Raw genomic sequence first — 24291 nt, 5'->3', positions numbered from 1 at the left:
TGGACTCCTCATGCATAGAAGGAAGCATGAGGTCAGTCCGCTGCCCCCTCAGGTTGGCAGAGGAAGTGAAGCGCCCAGGATTGCATAGATTGACACTGTGTGAAAAAAATGGTTGCAAAATCGTGGGATAGAAATTGCAGAGACATTGCCAAAGCATTTCCATGTACACTATAGTCCTTTGACGAGCGCACTCACTCCAGAGGGCCACGTTGCATATTGTAATTTGCTATTTTTTTATTTAAATCCTGAATAATGTGTATTTTTTTCATTGGAATCCAGAAATGTATCATTTTTATGTCATTTCAAATGCCTTTCAAATGCCTTTAATTATAGTTATGTTAACATAACTAAATACAAATATATTGGACATAAAAAAGACATTTTAATACTAGTCAGTATTAAAGTGGGTCATATTTGCATGTTTGGAATTATAACAGCTGAAATCAATATTATATCAGTATTCTGATATTAACCGGGCCGCCAGTTGCCCAATGACCATGTATGCTCGATTCAGATTATTTAGATTTCCAGAAGACATCTACAACAATAAGCACAGCAAAAAACAGACACACTAGTCAGAGCAGAAAATGATTTGAGAAATATTTCTTATTCATTCAACAGCCATTGAAAATGGATGAGGGGGAAGTTTCTTTACAGTGATCACTATTATGACCTCTCTCTTCTTCTCCTCCAGGCGTCGACCACGGGACAGATGTTGCATAACTAAACAGGTGGGAAACCAGTTCACTTGTTGTAACAGATGGGATACATATAGCGTTAAAATAGTTATTTACTAGGATATTACAGTACAATTAAGACAGCGTTACTTAATTCTTAAGTACAAGTTCATATGCGAGAGTGCGAGAGAGAGAGAGAGAGAGAGAGAGAGAGAGAGAGAGAGAGAGAGAGAGAGAGAGAGAGAGAGAGAGAGAGTAATTGCAAAAAGCTACACTGCATGTGCTATGGAGCTTGAACTGTTGAACTGTGTGAAGCCTGCAGGGCAAACAAAGCCACCTCAAGAACCGCTGGGATGTTAATTTTCATTTCACAGCTGCCGTCGGAGGGGGGTGGGTGGTGAGGTTCTCTCTGGCCCCATTTACAGCATCTTCCTCTTCTCAAACTCCTGCCAAAGTGGACAAGATAGCGAGAAATGAGAAGAAAAAAAGAAAAGAAAAAAGTCTTGAGAAAGGACATAGAATTGGCCATGAATAAATCATTCCCTAACAACTTGTTTTTGATCTGGAGTTTCAGATCTGCCGTTCAGAAGAAATGGCGAGGGCCATCGTTAAGAGACCCAGACAAAAGGTTTCCCCTGGGGGGGGGGGGAGAAGTAAAAAGAAAAAAGCTCTTTTAAGGTTTTCAACCCTTTTCATGTTAAGGCCGATTGTCTTTTCTGCATTTGAGTCACACACCACCATTTGATGACATTTAGCCTCTCAGACCCAACATTAAAGAATATTTGTCATCATTGGCTAAGATTGTCCACAATTCAATGATGTTGGCAAACGTTGATCAAAATAACAATTATTTTACATGCTCCAATTGTGTAGACTTCTAAATTAACTAATGCAGTTGTTTAACAATAATGCAACTCTTGAGTGTAAAATTAAACCAAATGGACCTGTACGGGTCCATTTTACACTCAAGAGTTAAAGATCTATAAGGGTCCATTTGGTTACCAGCTCCATCATTTAAGTTGAGGACCACCTCAAACCCCCTCAAGGACTACTGGTGGTCCCCGGTACCACTTGTTGAAAACCACTGCCTTTAAGAGGGCAAAGAGTTCAAAAACATGAAGGCAACATATGACAGAGAGCCATGTCAACCATTACACACAGGATGTTTACAGATGCAATTCACAAACATATCAAACAGGCAGGATGATAGAATGTCCCTCCCTCTAGAATATCCCCATTCCACACAAACATTCCTTAATAATTATATGCAAATGCATGATCAGTTCTAAAGAATGAACACACAGATGTCTGGCCCATTCTACACATGACTTGAATAGCCAGTGGCATACTGCCATCTTGTGGAGAAAGTTATATCTTCATAATAATCCTCTGGTCAAACTGCTTTAAATACCAGGGAGGAAACTCTAATGTCCTTCAGTCTACTCTCTGTCCTCAGCAGAGGGAGAGAGAGAGAGAGTGTGTGTGCACGTGTCATCAATCATGGCATCATGACATTTCTGAGACTTTAAAGTAACTAATGAACGAAAGTAGCCGATCTGCAAGCTCACAACACGTCACACTGCGACGTGTTGTGAGCTTGTAGATCGGCTACTTTCTGTGCGCAGCAAGCATGCTTTCACAGAAGACCCGCTGAAGGCTTCTATAGAATCCAAAGGACTGAACTCAGTCATGGCGACTGAGAACTTTAACCCATTTAGACCCGAGACTGATTCTAAAAAAATCATAAAAAACAGTTTTCTGAAAAACCTCATGTTTCTACAGTATGTCAGTAGTGCTCAACATTTTTCATGTCAAGGAACCCCAGAATTATCTGCATTTGTCTGCTGACGGAAGCCTGGTTGAAAAACACTGGGATACAGAGTGTGTGTGTGTGTGTGTGTAATACAGTACATGTGTATCTACAGCCATCATTGTGATAAATGGCTACAGTACAATATGCTAGATGGCAGACTTGGAACACAAACACTTTCAGCATTATTAATGTTCCTTGCTGCTTTTTATTGCATTCTTATATTTGCAATGCTTCAAATAAATACTCTCATTTCCTGCGGACTATAAACACTCACTGATACGTGAACATCGAAAGACACTTTCTAAAGTAAGAAAAAACAGCTTTTAATATTTAATCATATTGTCTATATCCCTCAGTTATTTCTAATGGTTTGAGCCTCAATCACCACTCAGATATAACCAGTCCTTCTTTCTGGACTTTGAAAGCAGTTTTAGCTGCAGTACCACAATGTCCTGAGGTGGTGGGGCCGGGGGTGCTAATATACTACTTTTACTGATGATTTCATATTTGAGTCATTATAATACTGATGCTAGATAAAACCAGGCTTGTCTCCATTCCATGCCAGCTTGGAAAATCAACAATGGTGGACATTGTAAACAAAATGGAAATGCACATTTGAAGTAGAGGAGGAATTATACATTTGAAGTAGAGGAGGAATTATACATTTGAAGTAGAGGAGGAATTATACAAGAGGACAAAATCAGTTGAGCTGTTCCTGAGAGCAATTTCCATTAAGGCACCTACCGGTATATGATATGAAAGCCTGATTGTTCAAAATTGGTTATTTGTGGGGATAGAAAACACACATGGGAGCCCCAAAAACACAAAATAAATTGAAATAGGTCCTTTAAGATTTAAGGTCACATCTGCATATGTAGCTTCCCACGTATATTCCTTGTTGAACCTGACATTGTCCCTACATGATTAAAGAGGGTATCAGGTACCGTCGCCCAGAATCCACCTCGCCTATTTTGTGCATATGTGAAAACTATGAGCTTGTAGATTGGCTATTTTCTACCCATTTAGACCCGAGGACACGTCTGTGATTTAACCAGACGTGTCCTTTAACCACTTTAACCATTATTTTACACTTTAGCTGTTGAGAAATAGGAGATCTACAAGCTCATAGCACAGAACAGAGTGCCGCGCTTCAAGCTTGTAGATCTGCTATTTTTGAAAAATCGCGAAAATATCTTGATATATACATGTTTCTTCTGTGGGGTTCCTGGAACAACATATTTTCAGATGGGAGTCTGCGGCCAAATACATATACTAGACCTGTACGTGCCTGTCAGCCACCGGCCTAATTTTTTTGTTCGCATTTATTTTATTAGAGGGACAGACGGTAGGCTGGCAAGAAATGGGGGAGAGAGATGGGGGAGTGACATGCAGTAAACGCCGTCGGGATTGGGAGTCGAACCCGCGGCACATTGCCAGACTCTGCCTGGACCGCTGAGCCACGGCCCAGGCCAAGACACAGGCCTACTCGAGAACGATGCAACTTGGGAACCTAATAATACACGTCTGTCTGTGTCCCTTTTGTGCCCATACTGTATATGGAGATATCTGTATGCCTGTGCCTGAAGAGTGCAAACTGACTGTGAAAAGTGGACAAATAAATCAATTGGCAGGTGTGGGGTTGCCATGGCAATCAATTGGCTGAGGCAGAAGCTGGGAATTGCACAGGTGAGGGGAGTTGGGCACATTAGATCCATTGCCAGAGCCTGACCAAAGCCTTTTGTGGGCTTTCTGGACAACGGTGTGTCCCACCAACTCGAGGTCGGGCACTGCACTCCCTGTGGTGGTTTGGAACGTGTGTGTCGAATTTTAAGTCTGTGGGGCAAGCGGTTCTCGAGTTACGTGCATTACAACCGTACACGCACACAGACAGAGATAACTTTTGGGCTCCTTTACATGAAATAGTTTGAGAACAACGGACATAGAAACATAGGGTTTTTCAGAAAACTGTCATGATTTAGAAGACATTTAGTAGAATGTGGTCTCGGGTCTTAAGTGGCTAACCAGTGGGTTTGAGACACAGAATGTGATGATAGTCCACTCACTCCTCAGCCCATAATGCTACAGCAGCACATGTTTGTTTTCTCCCCTCGTGCGTTAGCGCTCCGATTACAGCGGTCAATGACATTAACAGAGATGTATGAACACAATGGGCTGCAAAATTAACAACGAGCGAGAGCACGTTTTTCATCATTACTCGCAATGATTATGAATTAAACTTGGGACGAAAAACACGTTTTAATCTATATGTGGTGTGCAGTTGTAGGCCGGGTGCCCCGCTAATGAAAGTATAAGATGATGAATGGCTGTAATACAAATGCTTTCACTTTTTATACATCTTGTTAAAAGTGTTTCCCCGGTAATAAATAAATTGAAATAAAAAAAAGGAGGCAGCGTGGTGCCAACTCAGCCACTGTCAACAGACGCTTATTAACGCGTTTGGGACGGGAACATCTTTTTGGTGTTAAGCGTTATGTTGTACTTTAGCCGTTGAAAAATAGCAGATCTACAAGCTCGTAGTGCGGCAACTCTGTGCCACGCTACGAGCTTGTAGATCTGCTATTTTTCAAAATGTTGCGCACATTTTTGAATATATATTCTTTCAGAGTGAATGTTTTAAACTCAAATCTTTGCTTCTGGGGAGGGGGGGTCCCTGGAACCTGGGGGTCGGCGGCCAATTACATATATTTTTGGGGGTCCTTGACATAAAAATGTCAAGAACGAATGAGAACCACTGACATAGAAACAGGGTATTTCGGAAGCGGTCAGGATTTAGAAGGCATTTGTAGAATCAGTTCTCAGGTCTAAATGGGTTAATTTCTCCCCTTCAACATTGCCTGTTTATTGCATATTAAAAGTTAAATTCCCATCTAGCCAGATACAGCAAATACCATTTTATTGCCAAGTTGTAAGGAGGAACACCACTGTCACTGATAGTATAGGCCAGTGGTTCCCAAACTTTTTCATGTCAAGGACCCCCAAATTGTTACCAGCCTGCGGACCCCCATTTGAAAATATATTGCCAGGGTTTTGTACGGCTCTAGCAATGATTCTCAACCCGTTATAATTTCAAGGACTCCCCAGTGTTACATGCGTTAGTCTACGGACCCCCCATTTAATGGCATTTCTATCTCTGGGACCCCCAATTTATATTGTAAAATCACTGTTAATTTAACTCTGAGAGTGTACAAATGGAACCAAACTGACCTGTTAGGGTCCATTGGTTCCAATTGTACACTAAGGGTCCATTTGGTTCCTATCATTTAGTGGGGGACCCCCTGGAACTCCCCTCAAGGACCCCTGGGGTCCCCGGACCACACTTTGGGAATCGCTAACGAGCACCTTATCAATCAGGCGTAACTATCCCACTATCAAGCATTTTCTATTTGTGGAAAGACGGGAGATGACAATAAAATTCCGAACAGAACCAGTATCGTTTACTGAGAGCCTTACAATACAGTACTTTTCGAAACAGACGGAAGGCAACTTTTTTTACTTTTGGAAAATATACGGTAATATTGAAGAAACAATGTGTGTACCGTCAATTTAATAAAAGCGTAATTTTGTTTACACAGATCTGTTTGTGCCAGCCATGGGCGATTAGATTTATTTCTTGATCACCTCTTGTCTTGATTGTTTAAACATGACGTCATGGGCCGCTATGCTCCATAACAGTCTTGATATAAGCCCAAAGCTTATTGATACCAGAGGTACTCAATACACCTGGTCTAGGTCAGTGTTGTTTTTAGCAGCAAATTTCTATTTTAGTCATAGTCTCTTGAATAGTTTTAGTCACATTTTAGTCACCTGGAATGTGTTGGTTTAGTTTTAGTCGACTAAATGTCATGAGATTTTAGTCGACTAAATCTACAGTTGATTTAGTCAACTAAATTTTAATTTGGCGGGCCTTGAAGCCGTTGTAATGACTATTTTTACACTTGATGAAAATAGCCGATCTACATGCTCACAATAGGCTATTTTCAGCATGCAACCAAGTGCAATTAATCGGATGTCATACTTTCATAATCGTGCACCCCCATCTTCTCTGATGCACACACACACACACAAACACACACACACACACAGAAAAGGACCTCACCTTGAATATAGTGCTGCCCAGCTGGGCAGGAGACATGCTGACCACAACGCCAGCCGACTGCAGGGCGGCGATCTTCTCTTTGGCTCCGCCCTTGCCTCCGGCGATGATGGCGCCGGCGTGACCCATCCTGCGGCCCGGAGGGGCCGTCAGGCCCGCGATGAACGACACCACGGGCTTGGCCTTGGCTCCCTGGAGGTGGGGGAGAGGTAGAGAGATATGAGATTAAAGAACACAACACAAGTTGACCGTTGTCTGCCAGTTGTGATGAAAAGAGTTGAGCCAGAAGCCAAAGCTCTCCGTCCACCGAGCAATCTTCGTTCCTACTCTCACCTGTGGTCATGAAGTGACCCAAAGAATGAGCTCGCGAATACAAGCTAGTTCAGTCACGCAGAGAGAGACTGGGAGTAGAGTCGCTGCTTCTTCGCTTGGAAAGAAGCCAGCTTAGGTGGTTCAGGCTTCTGGTTAGGATGCCTTTGGAGCGTCTCCCTAGGGAGGTCCTCGAGGCACGTCTCGGGATCCCCCCAGGAGGAAGTCACTAATGTTGAGGGATGTCTGGAGCTCTCTGGTGGAGCCGTTGCCCCCGCGACCCGACTACGGATAAGCGGTTGAAGATGGATGGACAACACAAGAGCGCCGTTGAGAGAAGCGTGGACCAGCGAGAGTGAAAGAGGGCAGAGCAGTTACACAACAATTAATGGAATTGGGAGGAGGAAACAGAATACTAAAAAGGGATGAAAAAAAGAAAAAGATTCAGTTGCATCTCTTTTGCAATGTATTATATTATATTCATTAGCAGTGCAAAGCTCCCAGTCTGTCGTCCTCCCATATTATTACTAGAGTGGCCACTGTCTCGATCAGCATTGGCATTATTAAAACGATGGGTCAATCAGACAATTTAATTGCGTGCGTGTGTGTGTATGCGTCCAGGAAGGGTCACAGGCTGTCGCCAATTCACATGATCTCATTTCTGAGCTGGTAATTAGTCATGTTGGCAGTGATTAGCCCCGTCAGCGTTGCTCCCTCACTGATAGATCGCTTACATCCAGCAGGTGAGATCATTTCCAAAAGGTGGCGAAAGCTAATATTTCATCTTCAGCAACATCACAATCTGAAGTGTGTTAGCCACAAACAACATGTAAGAGAGAGAGTGTTGCGTGACTACATGTGAGTAATGGCTAATATTTCATCATAAAGCCTGATTTATATTCCATTACAACAATATTCTGTTGCATTGTTAGCTTGAAAATCAGTTATTTTAGCGCGAGCAACAGAGCCATGATGTGACAATCAATCAATTACACTTTAAACAACGACAGGATCATAAGGAAGAGAAAGGCAGGATGTAAACACTGGAAAGCTGGAAACATTTAAATTGTATACTTTTTTTTAAACAAAAACTTATGAATAAAAATAATTAAGAACTTTGTAATGCTACTGATCAATCGAGTCAACTTAATTCAAGTGGCAGATGCCAAAAAAGTAGTTTTTTATATATTAAAATCAGGGACGTAGCTGACCATTTGGTTGCCCTACTCATAGGATAATTGTGCTTCCCCCCCTGCCGACGAGAGCGCTGCTATTCCTCATGCAGATCGGCTATTTTCGCTGTTTGAGGTGACGCGCACACAGCTGCTCGTTATTGCGTGGTGGAGCCGCGGTGAAATTTGTTATTTTGAGAGTCGGTTTGGCACTTTTCAGCGTGTTGCCCTACTCGCAGTGCGTATTGCACGTATACTGTAGGTATCGACGGCACTGATTGAAATCATATATTTAGGGGAATGTCATGTATACCTGCACAGCCTACTTTTTGGGCAGCCCTCCCATATAGGATAGGAACACATTTGTATGTAGGTGACTTCTTGCAAGGCCGTGATGCTACATTGGCAAGCTTCCCAGACACGGATGCAGAAACCGAACCTTGAAATGTGTAACATAAAACCTGTCAGTGGGAACTTGTTGAGAAGTAGAACAAGTTATTGAATTTTTTGAGCATTTTCCTGTCCACAGCTGAACAATAAAACCATCAGTTAGTCTCCAGGAACTAAATTGCAACTTATAGGAACAATCTTTTGTCATTAAAAAAGTGACCACTACATGGCCTCCTCTATAGAGCGTCGCAATCCCGCCCCCTTTCATGACGACGCCAAGGTTAAGGAAATAATTCCCAATGCATTTTCCCAATAGACATTTGAAAAACTATTTATTTAAAGAACTTTTAAGTCTCGTACAAAGGCAACTCGAATTGTGACAAATCATGACAATAAACACAATGTTTTGGCCCGAAAAAAGAAAAGAAAAGTGTTGTATTCTGCCTTTTTTTCTTCTAATTATTTGTTCGGCCCAGAACATTGTGTTTGAACATTTGATTTGTCACAACTCCAGTTGGCTTTGTCCGCTGCCGCGCGGCGTAAACGTCTTTAAATAAATACTTTTTGAAGTAGGGAAATGAACTGCGACGCTCCATTCAGAACGTCGGCCCCATAGACTAAAATAAAGCTGAAATAAAGCAAAAATAAAATCTCAAGACTGAAAATGTAACGATGTTTTAGGGGTCGACCAGCTTTAGAAATCACAGATTTGAGGAATTTGCTTTTATGACATTTCTGAGACCATTCATGTTTTCTGGAAGAGGCTTCTAAACTTGTATTCTACTAGTTTGATCACTTCAAATACTCTTTCATCTTAACAGGATCAATAGTACTTACTTTGTCCCCGGTGCCAGAGCAGTAAAGGCAAGTTTTGTTTAATTCGCATTCATTTCTATTGATTAGCATCACGTTAGCATTTTGCCACATTTCTAGCTAGCTCTGAGCGATTCTCACGTAAAAACGGCCAAAAAACCTGTGTGCGCGCCCGTGCACGCGCACAAGCCGTATCTATATGCATTATGGCTCATAACAAAACGATCCCAGGTCAGTATAACAAAATTGCCGACTTTCACTACCGGTTCAACTTCAAACCAACCAAAACATCTGGGGTCATTTGGGGGACTTTTTTAAACAACTTCTAGCAAGGGCCTACAGGCTCGCAACACGTTGCGATGTGTGTAGATCGGGGACCGGATGTAATTCAGACACTAGCGTCTGCTCCCGTGCTTGTGGTTATGGTTGTGTAGATCGGCTATTTTAATCCATGCACATAGATAGACCATATGTAACTATCTTTACATGAATGTGTTTCACCTTTATATTGTAATGCCTTTTCAACAACATTTCATTATTTATCACTGCACTACAAGCTCAAACCTTTGAGCAGGGTCCTTTTAAGTGCTGCATTTTACAATTAAACATTTATCTTGGAGGAGAAGCTAAATGGCAAAGTGAGATTTAGCAAATGTCGACTAAATTATTCAGGTAAGTTCAGTAACATTTCAATGACTGTGGAGAAATTGTAAACTGGAGGGGGGTTAGTAAAGTAACTAATGGAAATATGATACCATTGTGGTCACAGGCAAAGTAGTGGAATGTATTTGGTGTAATATAGGTTTCTTCCAGTTAGGCTTTATAAATATCTGTATATCTGTATCTGTAATGATGTGGCATGACGACTCATCGATCATGACATTAGCGTGCACATTCCTGTGGCCCAAAAAACTGCACAGTCTATAAAAGAATCTGTTCAACAGTGATAGGAGGGAACAGACAACTTAATGTGCTCCATATCTCAAAGACTCCATGAACTGAAAAATAACTTTTGAGCTGAAAATACCCCGTCTATAAAACATAGGCCTGTGAAAATAACAATAAAATCACAAAAACGGATAAAGAGCTGCATGCAGCAATGATGGGGAACTCACACCTTTGTCCACGGCGGGATGCACACCAGGCACCCTTCCTTCCTTCGGATTTTTTTTTTCATGTACGCCGAGTGACTTTGAGCTGGATCTAATTACTAGAGGAGTTTGTTTAAGTGCAAACTGTGTAAATGGCATAAGATGCACAAAAACTGCCCATTTTTTGGACCAAACCTCACCGGTAGGGACTCCTTTTTATTGGTATGGCTGACGTTAAAAACCGTCTCGTCCCGTCTCGACCCTTTGGTGTTGTTTGGGCTTTAGACAGATTTAGACAACATGGGAACCTAATAATACCCGTTGTCAACTTGTCATAGCACCCGTTTTAACTGTCTGTCTGTGTCCCACATGGAGATCTCTGTATCTGTCTGCCTGTGTGTGAAGAGGGCCAACTGACCACTGTGAAAAGTGGACTGGTTAAGTAGGCTAATCAATTGTAAGGTTTGGGGTTGCCATGGCAATCAATTGGCTGAGGCTGGAAATTGCACAGGTGAGGGGGTTTAGGCTGATTAAGCCCACTGGCAGAGCCTGACCAGAGCCTTTTGTGGTGGTTCTGGAGAACCGTGGGTCCGACTGACTCGAGTCCGGGCACTGCACTCCCTGCGGGGGTGCGGAACGCGTGTGTCGAATATGAAGTCGGTGGAGCAAACGGTTCTCGAGTTACGTGCATTATAACCGTACAAACACGCAGACACGCACGCAGAGACGTGGCACATTTATAGTAGGATAAACAATTCCTTGCATTTCAACACTGGTGTGTTGCTCGGGACCTTCATATCATGCATATCAGCGATTCCCTTCAGCCTGGAAGATCATTGTTATGCAGTTCAGTGTACTTGGAATCTAGCAGCCTGGACTTACATACTGATAATGTGCTCATGTACTTCAACATTCTAATCTTCTGATGTGTAACCATACTGGTGATCAATTAGCTGCATTGAAGAAATGGGATTGTGTGGCTCTTGCGACACAAACACTCACAAATAATAAAGTGTAATTTTCAAAGCACAAAGGTTGAAATGCACGGCTAAGCCCGCTGCCAAGCAAACCGGGTCTCACTGCTCCAATGCACTTCGTGCCGTGCATTTAAATTAGGTAATTATGCACATATTTGGGAATAAATTGTCTCCCAACTATGCAAATGATCCCAATTGCAAAAAATAAACACTTAAGTGTTAAATGGTAAATTGTGCATTTATATAGCGCTTTTATCTAAAGCGCTTTACATTGTGCATTACATTCACACACATGTTCATAGACAGATGGTGGAGGAAACCATGCAAGGCACCAACCTGCACTTCAGGAGCAATTAGGGGTTCAGAATCTTGCTCAAGGACACTTTGACACCGACTCTGGGGAGCCCACAGGGATCGAACTGGGAACCTCACTTGTTTGTTTGTTTTTTGGCCACTGCCTCCCCTAGCCCTTTGATTTCTTGATTACTCCATTTGGCACTCTACAGTTTCAAGGCTTATGCTAGGCCAACGGAACACCTTGGCACCAGCTTCACAAACTCTCTATGGCTGTGTCAAAGATGCACATTCAAAAATAGTGCTGTGAAAAAGCCACCATTTACAAAATTGACATTTGACACATGGATAATTGCAATCAAATGCAAAACAACGGTAAACGGCACTAAGCTGCAAGACTTGTGGGCATGTTTACGCCAGCATTTCATGAAGAATTAGACCTTAAAAGGGGATATTTCACTTTCAAATAAACTTTTGGTCATCTCATCGTCTACCTCGATTAGGTATTTAGATATGTAATATACATTTTAGCTGCCTCACCCCCTTCTTATACAAACTCAGTCCATTGTAACTTTGAACTCCATTTTAACCATGATATAATCTCTTTTCTGGCGACTGACTGTGGCCGCGTTTATATGAAGGGTGATCATTCCGAATAAATACTTCAGAATAAAATACTTCGGAAGTAATGTTTTTTGCTTCGAGTTTCCATTGGAAATGGTCATTCCGAATGAGTGTTTATATGGAGAAGTGCTATAAGACATGATACATGTTAATTCACGTGAAACTACGCCATCTGTTGGACACATAAAATATAGGCAGTTCATTCATTGTGACTGTCTCAACAATACAAACATTACAGACGAAAGACGAAACTTTGAAATCCCATCATTTCATTCCGCAGTAGCTTTGAGGCTGCTGGTTGGATAGGGGCGGGCATATATGTTTATCGTCTTTTTTTTCCCCACCCGCTGCGGCTCCCCTTCTCCACTGGGAAGGTGATCATCTCGTTTTTATTTGTACTTTATTATCTACAGAACGGCCAGGGCACGCAACACACTGATTATTATTGTATCGGGTCGCTCGTTATTTTTGAGAGAGAGAGAGAGAGACCGTTGAACACACACACACACACACACACACACACACACCGATCAGGGAGGGGTATCATCATCTGCTGCTGCTCCCCGTTTTTGGTGTGGATTTCAGATCTGCAAAATGCACGAAATAACGCACTCCATGTGCAAACTCCTCGGCGCGCCTTGGAGCATGCTCAGAAAGACCAGAATGAACTTACATCCGAAGCAGTGTATACATGAGTCCAATTTTCTTTCAATCGCATTGAACATTGGAATAATCCGGCCAGTGACATCGGAATGATTTTTAGATCGCATCAAGCATTTTCATTCGGATTTAAGTTTTTGTAGGTGTTTATATGACAACGTTTAATAGGATTTAACTTCTATTCGGAATGAAAAGGGGATTTAACTGTCCATGTAAACGTATCCATTGTCCTTCTAATACATGGTGGTTTTTCTTTTACTGGTTATGTATTTTTTAATAATTGTTATTAGAAAAGAATGAGGACCCCCTGGAGGACAGAGTAGACTAAATAATTAAAACATAATAATGTTAACTCCTTTTGGTCCATTTGGCTACCAACTCTCCATCATTTAGCTGGGGGACCACTGGTTGAGAAGCACTGACACAAATCATTAATCAACTCTTCACCATAGCGCGTGGCTGGCCGTACCAAGCGCGCTGGCCGTACCAAGAATGGTCATTCATTCTCAAACACAGTCCCAGACTAAACTATTACTACCCGTCTGTCTTACTTAAAGCAAATACCATAAAACATATTTAACTGAAAGAGACGTCAGTTTGAACCATTAATAAAACAAATGTTTTGGAGAATTAGGCAAGCTTTTATCACACAATAGCTTATTTTGTGCTGGCCTGATCCATTTAAAAAGGCTTAACTAAACTATTGTGTGTGCCGTGCACTACACGAAAATCAACTTCAAGTGGAAGATCAATGTGTTCAGTCACGCCCATGGTCTTTTTTTTCATGCATGTCGGTGTCTTGCGCGAATGGTCTCTGGTTGTCAACACTTGGGGTGATTGGGTGGGTGGTTGGGGCGAAGCGGGGAGGGGGGGGGGGGTGTACTTTGAGAGGAGTTATTCTTTTGAGACACCATGGAGAGATTTGCATGCATTAGAGCAGCCAGGAAGCAAATCAAATCCATTTCTCAGCTCCAGAGCACCTTCGACAAACACTCAGAAAAGGAAAAAAAAGAGGAAAAACTCATCTCCGAGCAAGCAAAATCCCACATAGAGGCCTATTCAAGTGAGGAAGCACCACTTGAAAGTTATTTTGCGTCCTAACTATATAATCCACCCACACAGTTCTCCAAAAAAAGACTACTTTCTTTCACAGCTCACTTCACCCCAAATGTGAATAGCACAGAAAAGGATGTTCATAAATCACCACCGTGACCAATCTCTTACACATCTTGAATAAAGCCAGTGAATCTCCCTGTTCAGATGGTCACTCCTCAGAGACCAGACAGGTAGGCCTTTCTGTTCAGATGGTCACTCCTCACAGAGACCAGACAGGTAGTAATCTAGGGAGTTCTACATGGTTTTGACCAATACTTCTTTGGCCATACTTCAGTCTTCATTTTTGACTTCAACAAGCCTCGTTTGGAATATTATCGCTTCTAGAGAGACTTTAGATGAGACATCGTGAGGTGAAGACGGAACATTATGCCTCGTGGTTTTTGTAGGAAACGGAAGGGCTTTCAGAGTTGAGTAAAATCTGCCCCCTATTTTGAAAGAAATCCCGGCACTCGTTGCGTTAAGAGCGTATGTTAAATGCCTACATTCTAATGTGCTGGTTTTGTGTCCCCCCTTCCCCTCCTTACCGTGTTGTGCTGTTTGAGGTACTCGGCTGCGTTCTCCTCTGCGTTGCCTCCGATCTCGCCGATCATGATGATTCCCTCCGTCCTGGGATCCTGCAGGAACACCTCCAGACAGTCGATGAAGTCTGTTCCGTTGAACGGGTCGCCACCGATGCCTGGAAGAAGATACAAACATCAGGGTTTCATTTCATCGACTAAAAACCATGACAAAAAGTGTCAGTCGACTACCTTTTTTCCCAGCAGCGAAAACTAAATAAAAACAAAGCTATGATGACAAAGAGTACATTTATTGACAATTTCGTAAACAAATAAAAACTAGACTAAAATGTTGTTTCCAAATATCTATCAGAATGCAAAACATAGTTACACAAATCATACATGTCTGCAAGAAATATAACAGCAGTACTGTTATTTTTGAGTACTTTACAGATTAAAAAAAAAAGATGATAACTCATTCAAACTTTACAAAACGTTTTACAATACACTTTTTTAGCCGAATTTGCATATTGTGTTCTCAGGCAATAAATCAACATTAACATGAGAAACACTGAGAAATAATTGCTATGGTTGGATCAAATAAGAGCCATTAAAATGTAGTCTAGTGTGAAGTAAATTCATTAAAACGGATGGCGGTTAACACACAAAGCTTACCGATGCAGAGTGACTGGCCGAGGCCAACTTGTGTAGTCTGGTGCACCGCTTCATATGTGAGCGTGCCCGACCTGGACACGATGCCTAAAAAACACAAACGGAAATGTAAATTAGCCTTTCGCTAAATCCCACCCCAAAAAGCGATTGTCCAATGCCAATCCAAGTAGTTTAGCAACTGTTGCTATGCAGGACAAGCTTTTGTCACCGCATAGCTGTCAGTGTTATTTTGCATGGCTGTGTTGTTGAACATACACGGCTTAACGTCAGGAAGATTACACAATTGACCCACCCCAGGTGATTAGTAGTCTTACCGTGTAACCTGAAAACTCCTTTCGGGTAGTCGTTAAAAAGTTGATTTCTCATTTCCTCGTATTTCTAGTTAATTAAAATAATGTCATACAAATTTGTCCAGTGCATAGCCTACTGCAGGCCTGGTCGACGAGATATTTTGATGCTCTTGCTACTGAAATGATCGATTTATTTATATGGAGAAATCCCATCATTTAACATGCATCTCTATGGGGGAGAAGGACAGCTTGACCTCATGTCTCCTCGCTGCCAACGTGCCCATTGGACAAGGACAGGTTGGGGAGGGACTTAGCGAAGGGCTAATTGCAATGCAGCGTAGCACAGACCAGCCAACAACGAGGGGAATGTTTCAGTAGCAACACTCGCCAGCGTTCACACCAATTCCGTGCAGCTTAACCCATTTAGATCCGAGAACGCATCTGTATCTCCTTCGTTTTTTTAACCACTTTAACCATTATTTTAAACTTTAGCTGTTGAAAAATAGCAAATCTACTATAGCTTGTAGATCTGCTTTTTCTTTTTTTTATGTGGTGCAAATCTTTCAATATATATTCTTTCACAGCGCATGTTTTTAACTCATATATTTGCTCCTGGACAGGTCCCTGGAACTACTGTATTTTCAGATGTGGGGGTCGACGGCCAAATACATATATGTTTGGGATCCTGGACAATGGACATGAAATACTTTGAGCACCACTGACATATAAACAGAACACAGAAAACTGTCATGATTTACAGTAGAAGACATTTGTAGAATCTGTTCTCAGGTCATAATGGGTTAACCTTGAATACACGGCGATTTCCCAAACGGCCTCCATCATCAAATATTCAACGTATAAATCAACCTTCTACTGTGAGTAATACAAATATTGTGATTGATATACATACAGTACACACACACCATCTGAGCTTTGAGCTATACGCTGGGTAATAGAAGTTTTCATTGGCTATTGTGGGCTTCCAAAGTTCCAGTACAGCTGCTGCTACAGGGTGATTTATTGGTATGGAATCAGTATTTTTCTTTCAGCCTGCTATGTAGTGACTTTGGTGGAACTGTTATATTTATGTGCTTTCTTATCTTATTTATGTACTTATCTGCTACTTTCTTTCAGAGCTAATGCTTTTAACTCAAATCTTTGCTTCGGGGGGAGTCAGCAGCCAATTACATATATTTTGGGGGTCCTTGACATGAAAATGTTTTAGAACCACTGACTCAGAAACATGTTTTTTTTTTTCAGAAATAAATGTCAGGATTTAGAAGGCATTTGTAGAATCGTCCTCAGGTCTAAATGGGTCAACAAGTCGTTTTCGTTTGTTCCGTTCTATAAAAGGACTTTGGTTATCTTGAAATTGTATATTTTAATGTGTCTTGTCTCATGTAGGCCTCTGTGGCTGTAATGTTCATTCACCCGAGGCTCATGGGGAGTGAGTGACACATTTTATCCATCTACGGAACTTCTTCTACCTCTAGCCCATTTAGGCCTGACATCGACATTAAAAAAAAACATCTAAATTCTGACAGTTTTCTGAAATCAGTGGTGCTCAATATTTCACGTCAAGGACCCCAAAAATGATATGTAATTGGCCGCCGCCCCCCCATCTGGAAATATGTTGTTCCAGGGACACCCCCCCCCACCCGAAGCAAAGATTTGAGTTAAAATGTTCACTCTGAAATAATATATATTCAAAGGTTTGAGGCACATAGGATTTTTCAAAAATAGCAGATCTACAAGGTCGTAGCGCTGCACTCGGTGCCGCACTATGAGCTTGTGGATCTGCTATTTTTCAATAGCTAAAGTATGACATAATGCTTAAAACACCAAAAGGGGTCCCTGTCCTGAATGAGCTAGTCTAGGAACATGCTCGCATATATAAATGTAGAACTCATTTCCTTTTCAGGTTATTGGGCCTCTGAATACTTTCACATTTCCATACACACAATTCATCAAAACCTTACCGATTCTGCCCTTCTTGTGAATGTGGCCAGGCATGATCCCAATCTTACATTCCCCAGGCTGCAAAGAAAAAGCATTTCACAGAAATAACTGCAGTTACTAGCAGGGGTGGTAACGATACATTTTAACAGAGCTACGATATGTATCACGATACATGGTTGACGATACGATACATGGACATTGTTGGTTCATTATGGCTATACGATAGGATTCAATGATTTAACACATGTGTGTGAGAACCCCTTTTAGTGTTTTAAACATTGTTATAATTTAGCTATTGAAAAAAAGCAGATCTACAAGCTCATGGTGCGCCACCGAGTGGCGCGCTTCACATTTGTAGGTCTGTTATTTTTGTAAACATCGTGAAAATGTGGCGCAAATTTGGAATATATCTTTTTTCAGAAAAAAACGTTTTTAACTCCAATCTTTGCTTCTTTTTCAGATGGGGGTCAGAGGCCAATTACATAATTGTTGGGGTCCTTGACATGTAATATTGAGCACCACTGATAGAGAAACATAGGTAGGCTATCTGTCATTTAGAAAACATTTTTTAAACGTCAGGCCTAAATGAGTTAAAATCTATACAGTAAATATTTAGCGAAATCTGTGTGAAACATGTGGATAGAGCAGGTCTATGTCAATTGTATGTAAACAATTTTGTCGACAAATAAATACTAAACTAAAATCTTAGCTAGGGACTAGTGGAGAAAATATCCAGTATAAGTAAAAGACAAATCTACAAGCTCACAATGAGACGCATTGTGAGCTTGTAGATCGGCTATTATCAGCGTGTGTGTAAACAAAATAAATTCAGCCTTTATGGCGGCATCAAGGCCCGCCAAAATACGCAACGTGTTGTGAGCTTGTAGATCTGTAAAATGACTTATACTGGACCTTTTGTCCACTATAGTCCCTTCCTAACATTTTAGTCTAGTTTTTATTTGTTGACGAAATTGTCAGTACATCAGTAGTAGTCTTAGTTTACATTTAGTTTTCGTCAGTGGAAAAAAGCTTTAGTCGACGAAAACACTGGTGTGTGAGTCTCTCCTTACATTGATGACTCCAGGGCAGTTGGGGCCGATGAGACGGGTCTTGGTCTGCCTCAGCAGCCTGTGCTTCACTCGGACCATGTCCTGCTGGGGGATTCCCTCCGTGATGCACACCACCAGAGGAACCTCTGCGTCGATGGCCTCGATGATGGCGGCCGCCGCGAAGGGAGGAGGTACGTAGATCACAGTGGCATGTGCCCCCGTGCCCGCCATCGCCTAAAAAAAACAACAACACAAGAAGTTGAAAGCATGAGGCGTGTTTGATTGATTAACCCATTTCGACCCAATACCAGATTCTACAAATGTCTTCTAAATCATGATAGTTTTCGGAAAAACTTTTCAGAAAAACCCCCATCTGAAAATATGTTGTTCCAGAGACCACCGAGCGAGCCACCGAGTGGAGCGCTACAAGCTCGTAGGTCTGCTATTTTTGAAAAATCGAAGAACGACTGACATAGAAACATAGCTTTTTCAGAAAACTGTCAGGATGTAGAAGACATCTTTAGAATCTGATCTCAGGTTAAAAATGGGTTTAAGCACTACACTTGTTTACAACAGGGTCCACCATTTTAAATTTATCAAAACATTTAGAAACTTACAAATATACACTTCTAAAGAAAGAAGAAAAAATAAACGGGAAATCATCATATAAAGAAAGTAAAAATGGGGAAAAACATGTACAGTATGGGAAGAAAATCTCAACTCAATTTAAAGTTATGAAACAGCGCCATCTAATGGTTCCAGGGATCCCCAAAAAATACCATGATTGTCAACGTTTAATCTCATTGCTCTTTGAAAGCCTGCACGGTCATTTCAATACAGCACAGTTCTCAATGTTGAGATAACTCCCGACAATTTACTGTGCATTAAAAGTAAAAGTCAAACCCCTACCTTCGTGACGGAGTTGAAGACTAGCTTTAGTTAACCCATTCTGAACTGGAGCCTCTTTTGGCGTTTATAGCATTATGTTATACTACTAGCAGATCTACAAGCTCATAGCACACGCTATGAGCTTGTAGGTCTATTTTTTGAAAAATCGTGAAAATGTGGCGCAAATCTTTGAATATATATTCTTTCAGAGCAAACGTTATTAACTCAAATCTTTGCTTCTGGGGGGGGGTCCCTGGAACAACATACTTTCTGATTTATTTCGGCAGCCAATTACATATAATAATCTTGGAGTCCTTGACTTGAAAATGTTTGAGAATGACGGACATGGAAACATGAGGTATTTCAGAAAACTGTCAGGATTTAGAAGGCATTTGTAGAATCGTCCTCAGGTCTAAATGGGTTAAAGTAAAACACCTACCTCCTTGACGGAGTTGAAGACTGGCTTTAGTTACAGTAAAACACCTACCTCCTTGACGGAGTTGAAGACTGGCTTTAGTTACAGTAAAACACCTACCTCCTTGACGGAGTTGAAGACTGGCTTTAGTTACAGTAAAACACCTACCTCCTTGACGGAGTTGAAGACTGGCTTTAGTTACAGTAAAACACCTACCTCCTTGACGGAGTTGAAAACTGGCTTTAGTTACAGTAAAACACCTACCTCCTTGACGGAGTTGAAGACTGGCTTTAGTTACAGTAAAACACCTACCTCCTTGACGGAGTTGAAGACTGGCTTTAGTTACAGTAAAACACCTACCTCCTTGACGGAGTTGAAGACTGGCTTTCCGAGGTGCGTCTTTCCTCCCTTGCCGGGAGAAACGCCTCCGACCAGCTGGGAGCCATAGTCCAGAGACTGCTGGCTATGAAATGTCCCCTAGAGGGAGGCAGAGAGTCACCATTTAAGGATTATAGCACATTCTCAGCCTCAGCATAAAATCTTGACATGCCATTCTAGGACTGTGGTTCTCAAAGTCGGGCCCGGGGAGCCCCAGGGGGTCCTTGAGGGAGTTCCAGGGGGTCCCCAGCTAAATTATTGATAGCTACAAACTGTAACTCAGAGTGTACAAATGGAACCAAATGAACCCTCAAATAAGTGTAAATGTGGGGGTCCTTGACATGAAAACGTTTGAGAACCACTGTTCTAGGCATGAGAGAAGCTGTAAAGAATATTGAAAAGGTTAAAGGGGTGGACAGCTAAAGGGGTGAGCATGTTATACATCTGCATCACACGAATACCATCAGTTCAACTAAGCTGTTAACATAAACCCTGATATCAATCAATACATGAATACATGATTACAGTCAACAAATGATAGCATTAATGCGAGGACGTTATCCAGTAATTGGCTACACTGTGAAGCCAGGACATGTAGTTACTGTATACAAACCTGTTTCCCGGTAAACCCTTGGCAGATGACCTTTGTGTTCTTGTCGATGTAGAGGTTCTTCCTACTGGCAGTATAACAGTGCCTCACTCCAGTCTGCTGCACTGGAAGGACAAAGAAAGGCCACAAAGAGTGAGCTTTGGGGTGTAGCCTGATTGACTAGTTTATTGAACATAAATGTATAAACAGCAACAGAGTACTAAGTCCACTTGCCAGAATGTGAACCCGGCCATGTTGAGTACACCAAGGTTTTATGTTAGAAATGTTTGAGTATGGGTCCCCAGCATGTAGAAACTGCTGGATGCTAACTTGCATGTGTTGAGCAATTGTCATAATTGCTCAACATATATATATGTGATCTAAAAAAAATCAAAATTTCATCATGCTTTAAGTAGCATATGACGTGTCAAACTAGGGGGTTTTCATGATGCTGAATCCATTCCAAGCATTAGTTTTGCACAAAAAAAAACACTCCTTGGGCTAAAACGTCCGTCATCACAAATGTGATGATGTGGCTATGGCCGTTGTTTTGCAAAACTAATGCTTGGAATGATTCAGCATCATGAAAACCCCCTAGTTTGACACATCACATGCTACATAAAGCATGATGACCTTTTTAATTTGTTGCCTTCTATAGGTTGTTAATGTCAATTGTCAAAGTGATCGATTGATTTAAAATTTTATTTCACAGTATGCAGAATGGGTACATTTCGAAACGAAAGCACAGGTCACTACAAAAACTGCTACTTTGGACACACCATGATTAAGCACTCAAACTTGTTTACAACAGGGTCCAGCATTTTCAATTAATCAGAACATTTAGAGACGTACAAATATACACTTCTATAAAAACCGGAAATCATCATATAAAGGAAGTAAAAGGGAAATAACATGTACAGTTTTTTATACGGGGGGCCAGTTTCGATTGCAGCTGTCCTTAGGTGGTCTTTGAGAGCGGTTTTGAAGGAGTCGGTAGGGTGTTCCACATTATAGTGGCATGGGAGCGAAATTAATTCAATCCCTTGTTTGAGCCGAATCGGGGTGTCCCACTGCCCTTGAACAAGACACTGAACTCTAACTGCTCATGATGAGCAGGTCAGTGTCTTTCATGATATTATCGATTGGTGTGTGTGTGTGTGTGTGTGTGTGTGTGTGTGCGTGTGTGTGTGTGTGTGTAAGATTATATAAATGCACTGCACCAGTTATTATCATTTTAATTTACCTGATGTGTATTGCTTTGAGTCCATCTATAGCCAACCATTAACCAGTCTCTTGATCCACGTTTTCAAACACGTCACACATGGCCTATCTACCGACTCTGAGGCAACCAGCAATCAGTGAACTTAGCACTTTAACCTGTATTATGGGGTCAACAATGTTGTCCGTACACAGACACATGTGTCCGTGGGACAGACTTGGTATTGACGGTGGGTTTTCACTTTTACACACCATTATAAAGTCGTTATCTTGATTGATAACACGGACAAGACCCAATTACTGAATGCCCATTTTCTTCAGAATATGTATGACACTGATTTACTATGGCATATTAGGAGTCAAATGGAGCCATAAGCTGGGTCCATTTGAACACTCATATTTACAGACCCGTTATGCCTGGTCATTCATTTATTGGTTTCTGATAATATTATTGTCCATCATTTTGTTTCATGTATTGTTTTAAAGTAACCCAGGCCTTTTGTCAGTGGCAGTGATTTATCAAAATGGCATTATTGTTACTTTGAAAAATGTGCCAAACTGATGGGTCACTGCTGTCAAATCCAAGGCAGAAATCACACCCGTGCAAAGTGAGGGGCGCTCTTATCAGACATGATCATACATCATCTCATTCCAGCCAATTTGAATTTGCGCCCTCACCTACGTCTTCAATGTTTGTGTTACGCAATGTTTGTGTTTACACAAACACTCAAAGCTGGACATAGTAGTAGCATAGGACTAGCTCCCCTCGGAAATGCTGCTGAACATGGAACCATTAAGCTGCCTCCCATAAAGCTGAATGAAACGTTAAATCGTAGCCAGGACAAGATAACTTGCATGAGGTGCAGGGTGTCGCAGGAAGCACATGGTCATGCTAAAATAAGCAAGAGTCATGCGAGGTCAAAGTTCTACTCTGATACAACAGGCCACCATTCTGTTCCAATGGTCGCCATGCAGCGACATGAAGAAGTCACATACAAACATTCTGATCCTTCCAATGGCCGTTATGCAGCGACATGTAGACACATATACAAACAGACAACCCAACATTTGTAGCAAAGCTTCAAACATACAAATAAGTAGTTGAGCTGCTTTCAACTTCAGTTGCAAATGTGCTGTGTATCTTTGTATTTTCTGTATCCGTCAGTGTGAACTGAACTGTAAACAAAGCATTGTAATTGTAAAGTGAAGGCAGTCAGGCTCAACAGTCAAAGGAATGTGAACCCACTCTTTACGGGTGGTTGAAATTTGAAACTGTCCCAAGTAAAAAGGTCAAAGACCCACCCACCTTATTGTACATATAATTTCCTTTTGATTTTTTTAACAGTTTTGCATAGTGTATGTGCCATTAAATGTTTATTTGACTTGAATATGATAGAAACAAGCCAGCCATAGGCTTTCTTGGGGCATAAATCCTCTTTAATAGCAGACCTTGAATTGCACTATTTTTTGTTTCTGCAAACTTCATATAGAGCAGTGGTTCCCAAGGTGGGATCCGGGGAACCCCCAGGGGTCCTTGAGGGAGTTCCAGGGGGTCCCCAGCTATAACGATAGAATGGGTCTGTAACTCTTGAGAGTGTACACCTGATTTGTACACTCTCAGAGTTAAATTAACATTGATTTTAAAATATAAATCAGGGTCTCAGGGATAGAAAATCGATTAAATGGGGGTCCGTAGACTAATACATGTCAAACTGGGGGTCCTTGAAATTAAAATTGTAGAAAATCAGTGCTAGAGCTGTACAAATCTTCTCTTATGGGGGTCCTTGGTATACATTTTCAAAATGGGGGGTCCGCAGGCTAATGAGTGTCATGTTGAGGGGTCCTTGACATGGACAAGTTTGGGAACCACTGATAATATAAAGTATTCAATTCAACCAGGGTTACCACTGAGGCTGGCTAGCTGTAGCAGCCACCGGCTAACATCCATTCCATGGCAAAGCTAAATGCCAAACACTGTGCTAGCACTGTTAGCTGACAGCTAAACACAGTGTGTTCTCCTTGACCTTTACTATTGTTCTACAGTGACAACAGACTAGTCTGTGCTGTGGTTTATCTAAACATTATTAAATAGCAGTGTTGTACTTACAGAGCAGCCGGGTAAACAACCTACAGTGAGACATCTTCGGTCATTCACCAATGACACGGGAGGCTGAGGACCTAATGCTGAGCTGTAGGTGACCACAGATATGCCTGACTGGCTGTGGACCTGATAGCTGACCACACAATATGCCTGACTGGCCCGATGGAGTTTATTTGGCAGTTCTT

General features: G+C 41.6%; 1 protein-coding gene across 1 annotated transcript; it reads right to left on the bottom strand.

Annotated features, from left to right (window-relative positions):
• Nucleotides 1–588: 588 nt before the first annotated feature.
• Nucleotides 589–24197, bottom strand: suclg1 (succinate-CoA ligase GDP/ADP-forming subunit alph). Its single transcript, XM_080756718.1, has 9 exons — nucleotides 24113–24197; nucleotides 20812–20912; nucleotides 20181–20297; nucleotides 18539–18751; nucleotides 17489–17546; nucleotides 15223–15306; nucleotides 14575–14726; nucleotides 6608–6796; nucleotides 589–1123 (listed from the first exon to the last, which is right to left on the bottom strand). Exons 1-9 carry the CDS (start codon nucleotides 24144–24146, stop codon nucleotides 1097–1099), a joined length of 975 nt encoding a protein of 324 aa, XP_080612844.1. The 5' UTR covers nucleotides 24147–24197; the 3' UTR covers nucleotides 589–1096.
• Between the last annotated feature and the right edge of the window lie 94 nt (nucleotides 24198–24291).

This window comes from Protomyctophum bolini (assembly GCF_963924005.1).
Source record: "Protomyctophum bolini genome assembly, chromosome: 3".
NCBI classification, from domain to species: Eukaryota; Metazoa; Chordata; class Actinopteri; order Myctophiformes; family Myctophidae; genus Protomyctophum; species Protomyctophum bolini.
The sequence above is the reverse complement of the archived record's forward strand: the minus strand, read 5'-3'. Positions and strand labels throughout refer to the sequence as shown.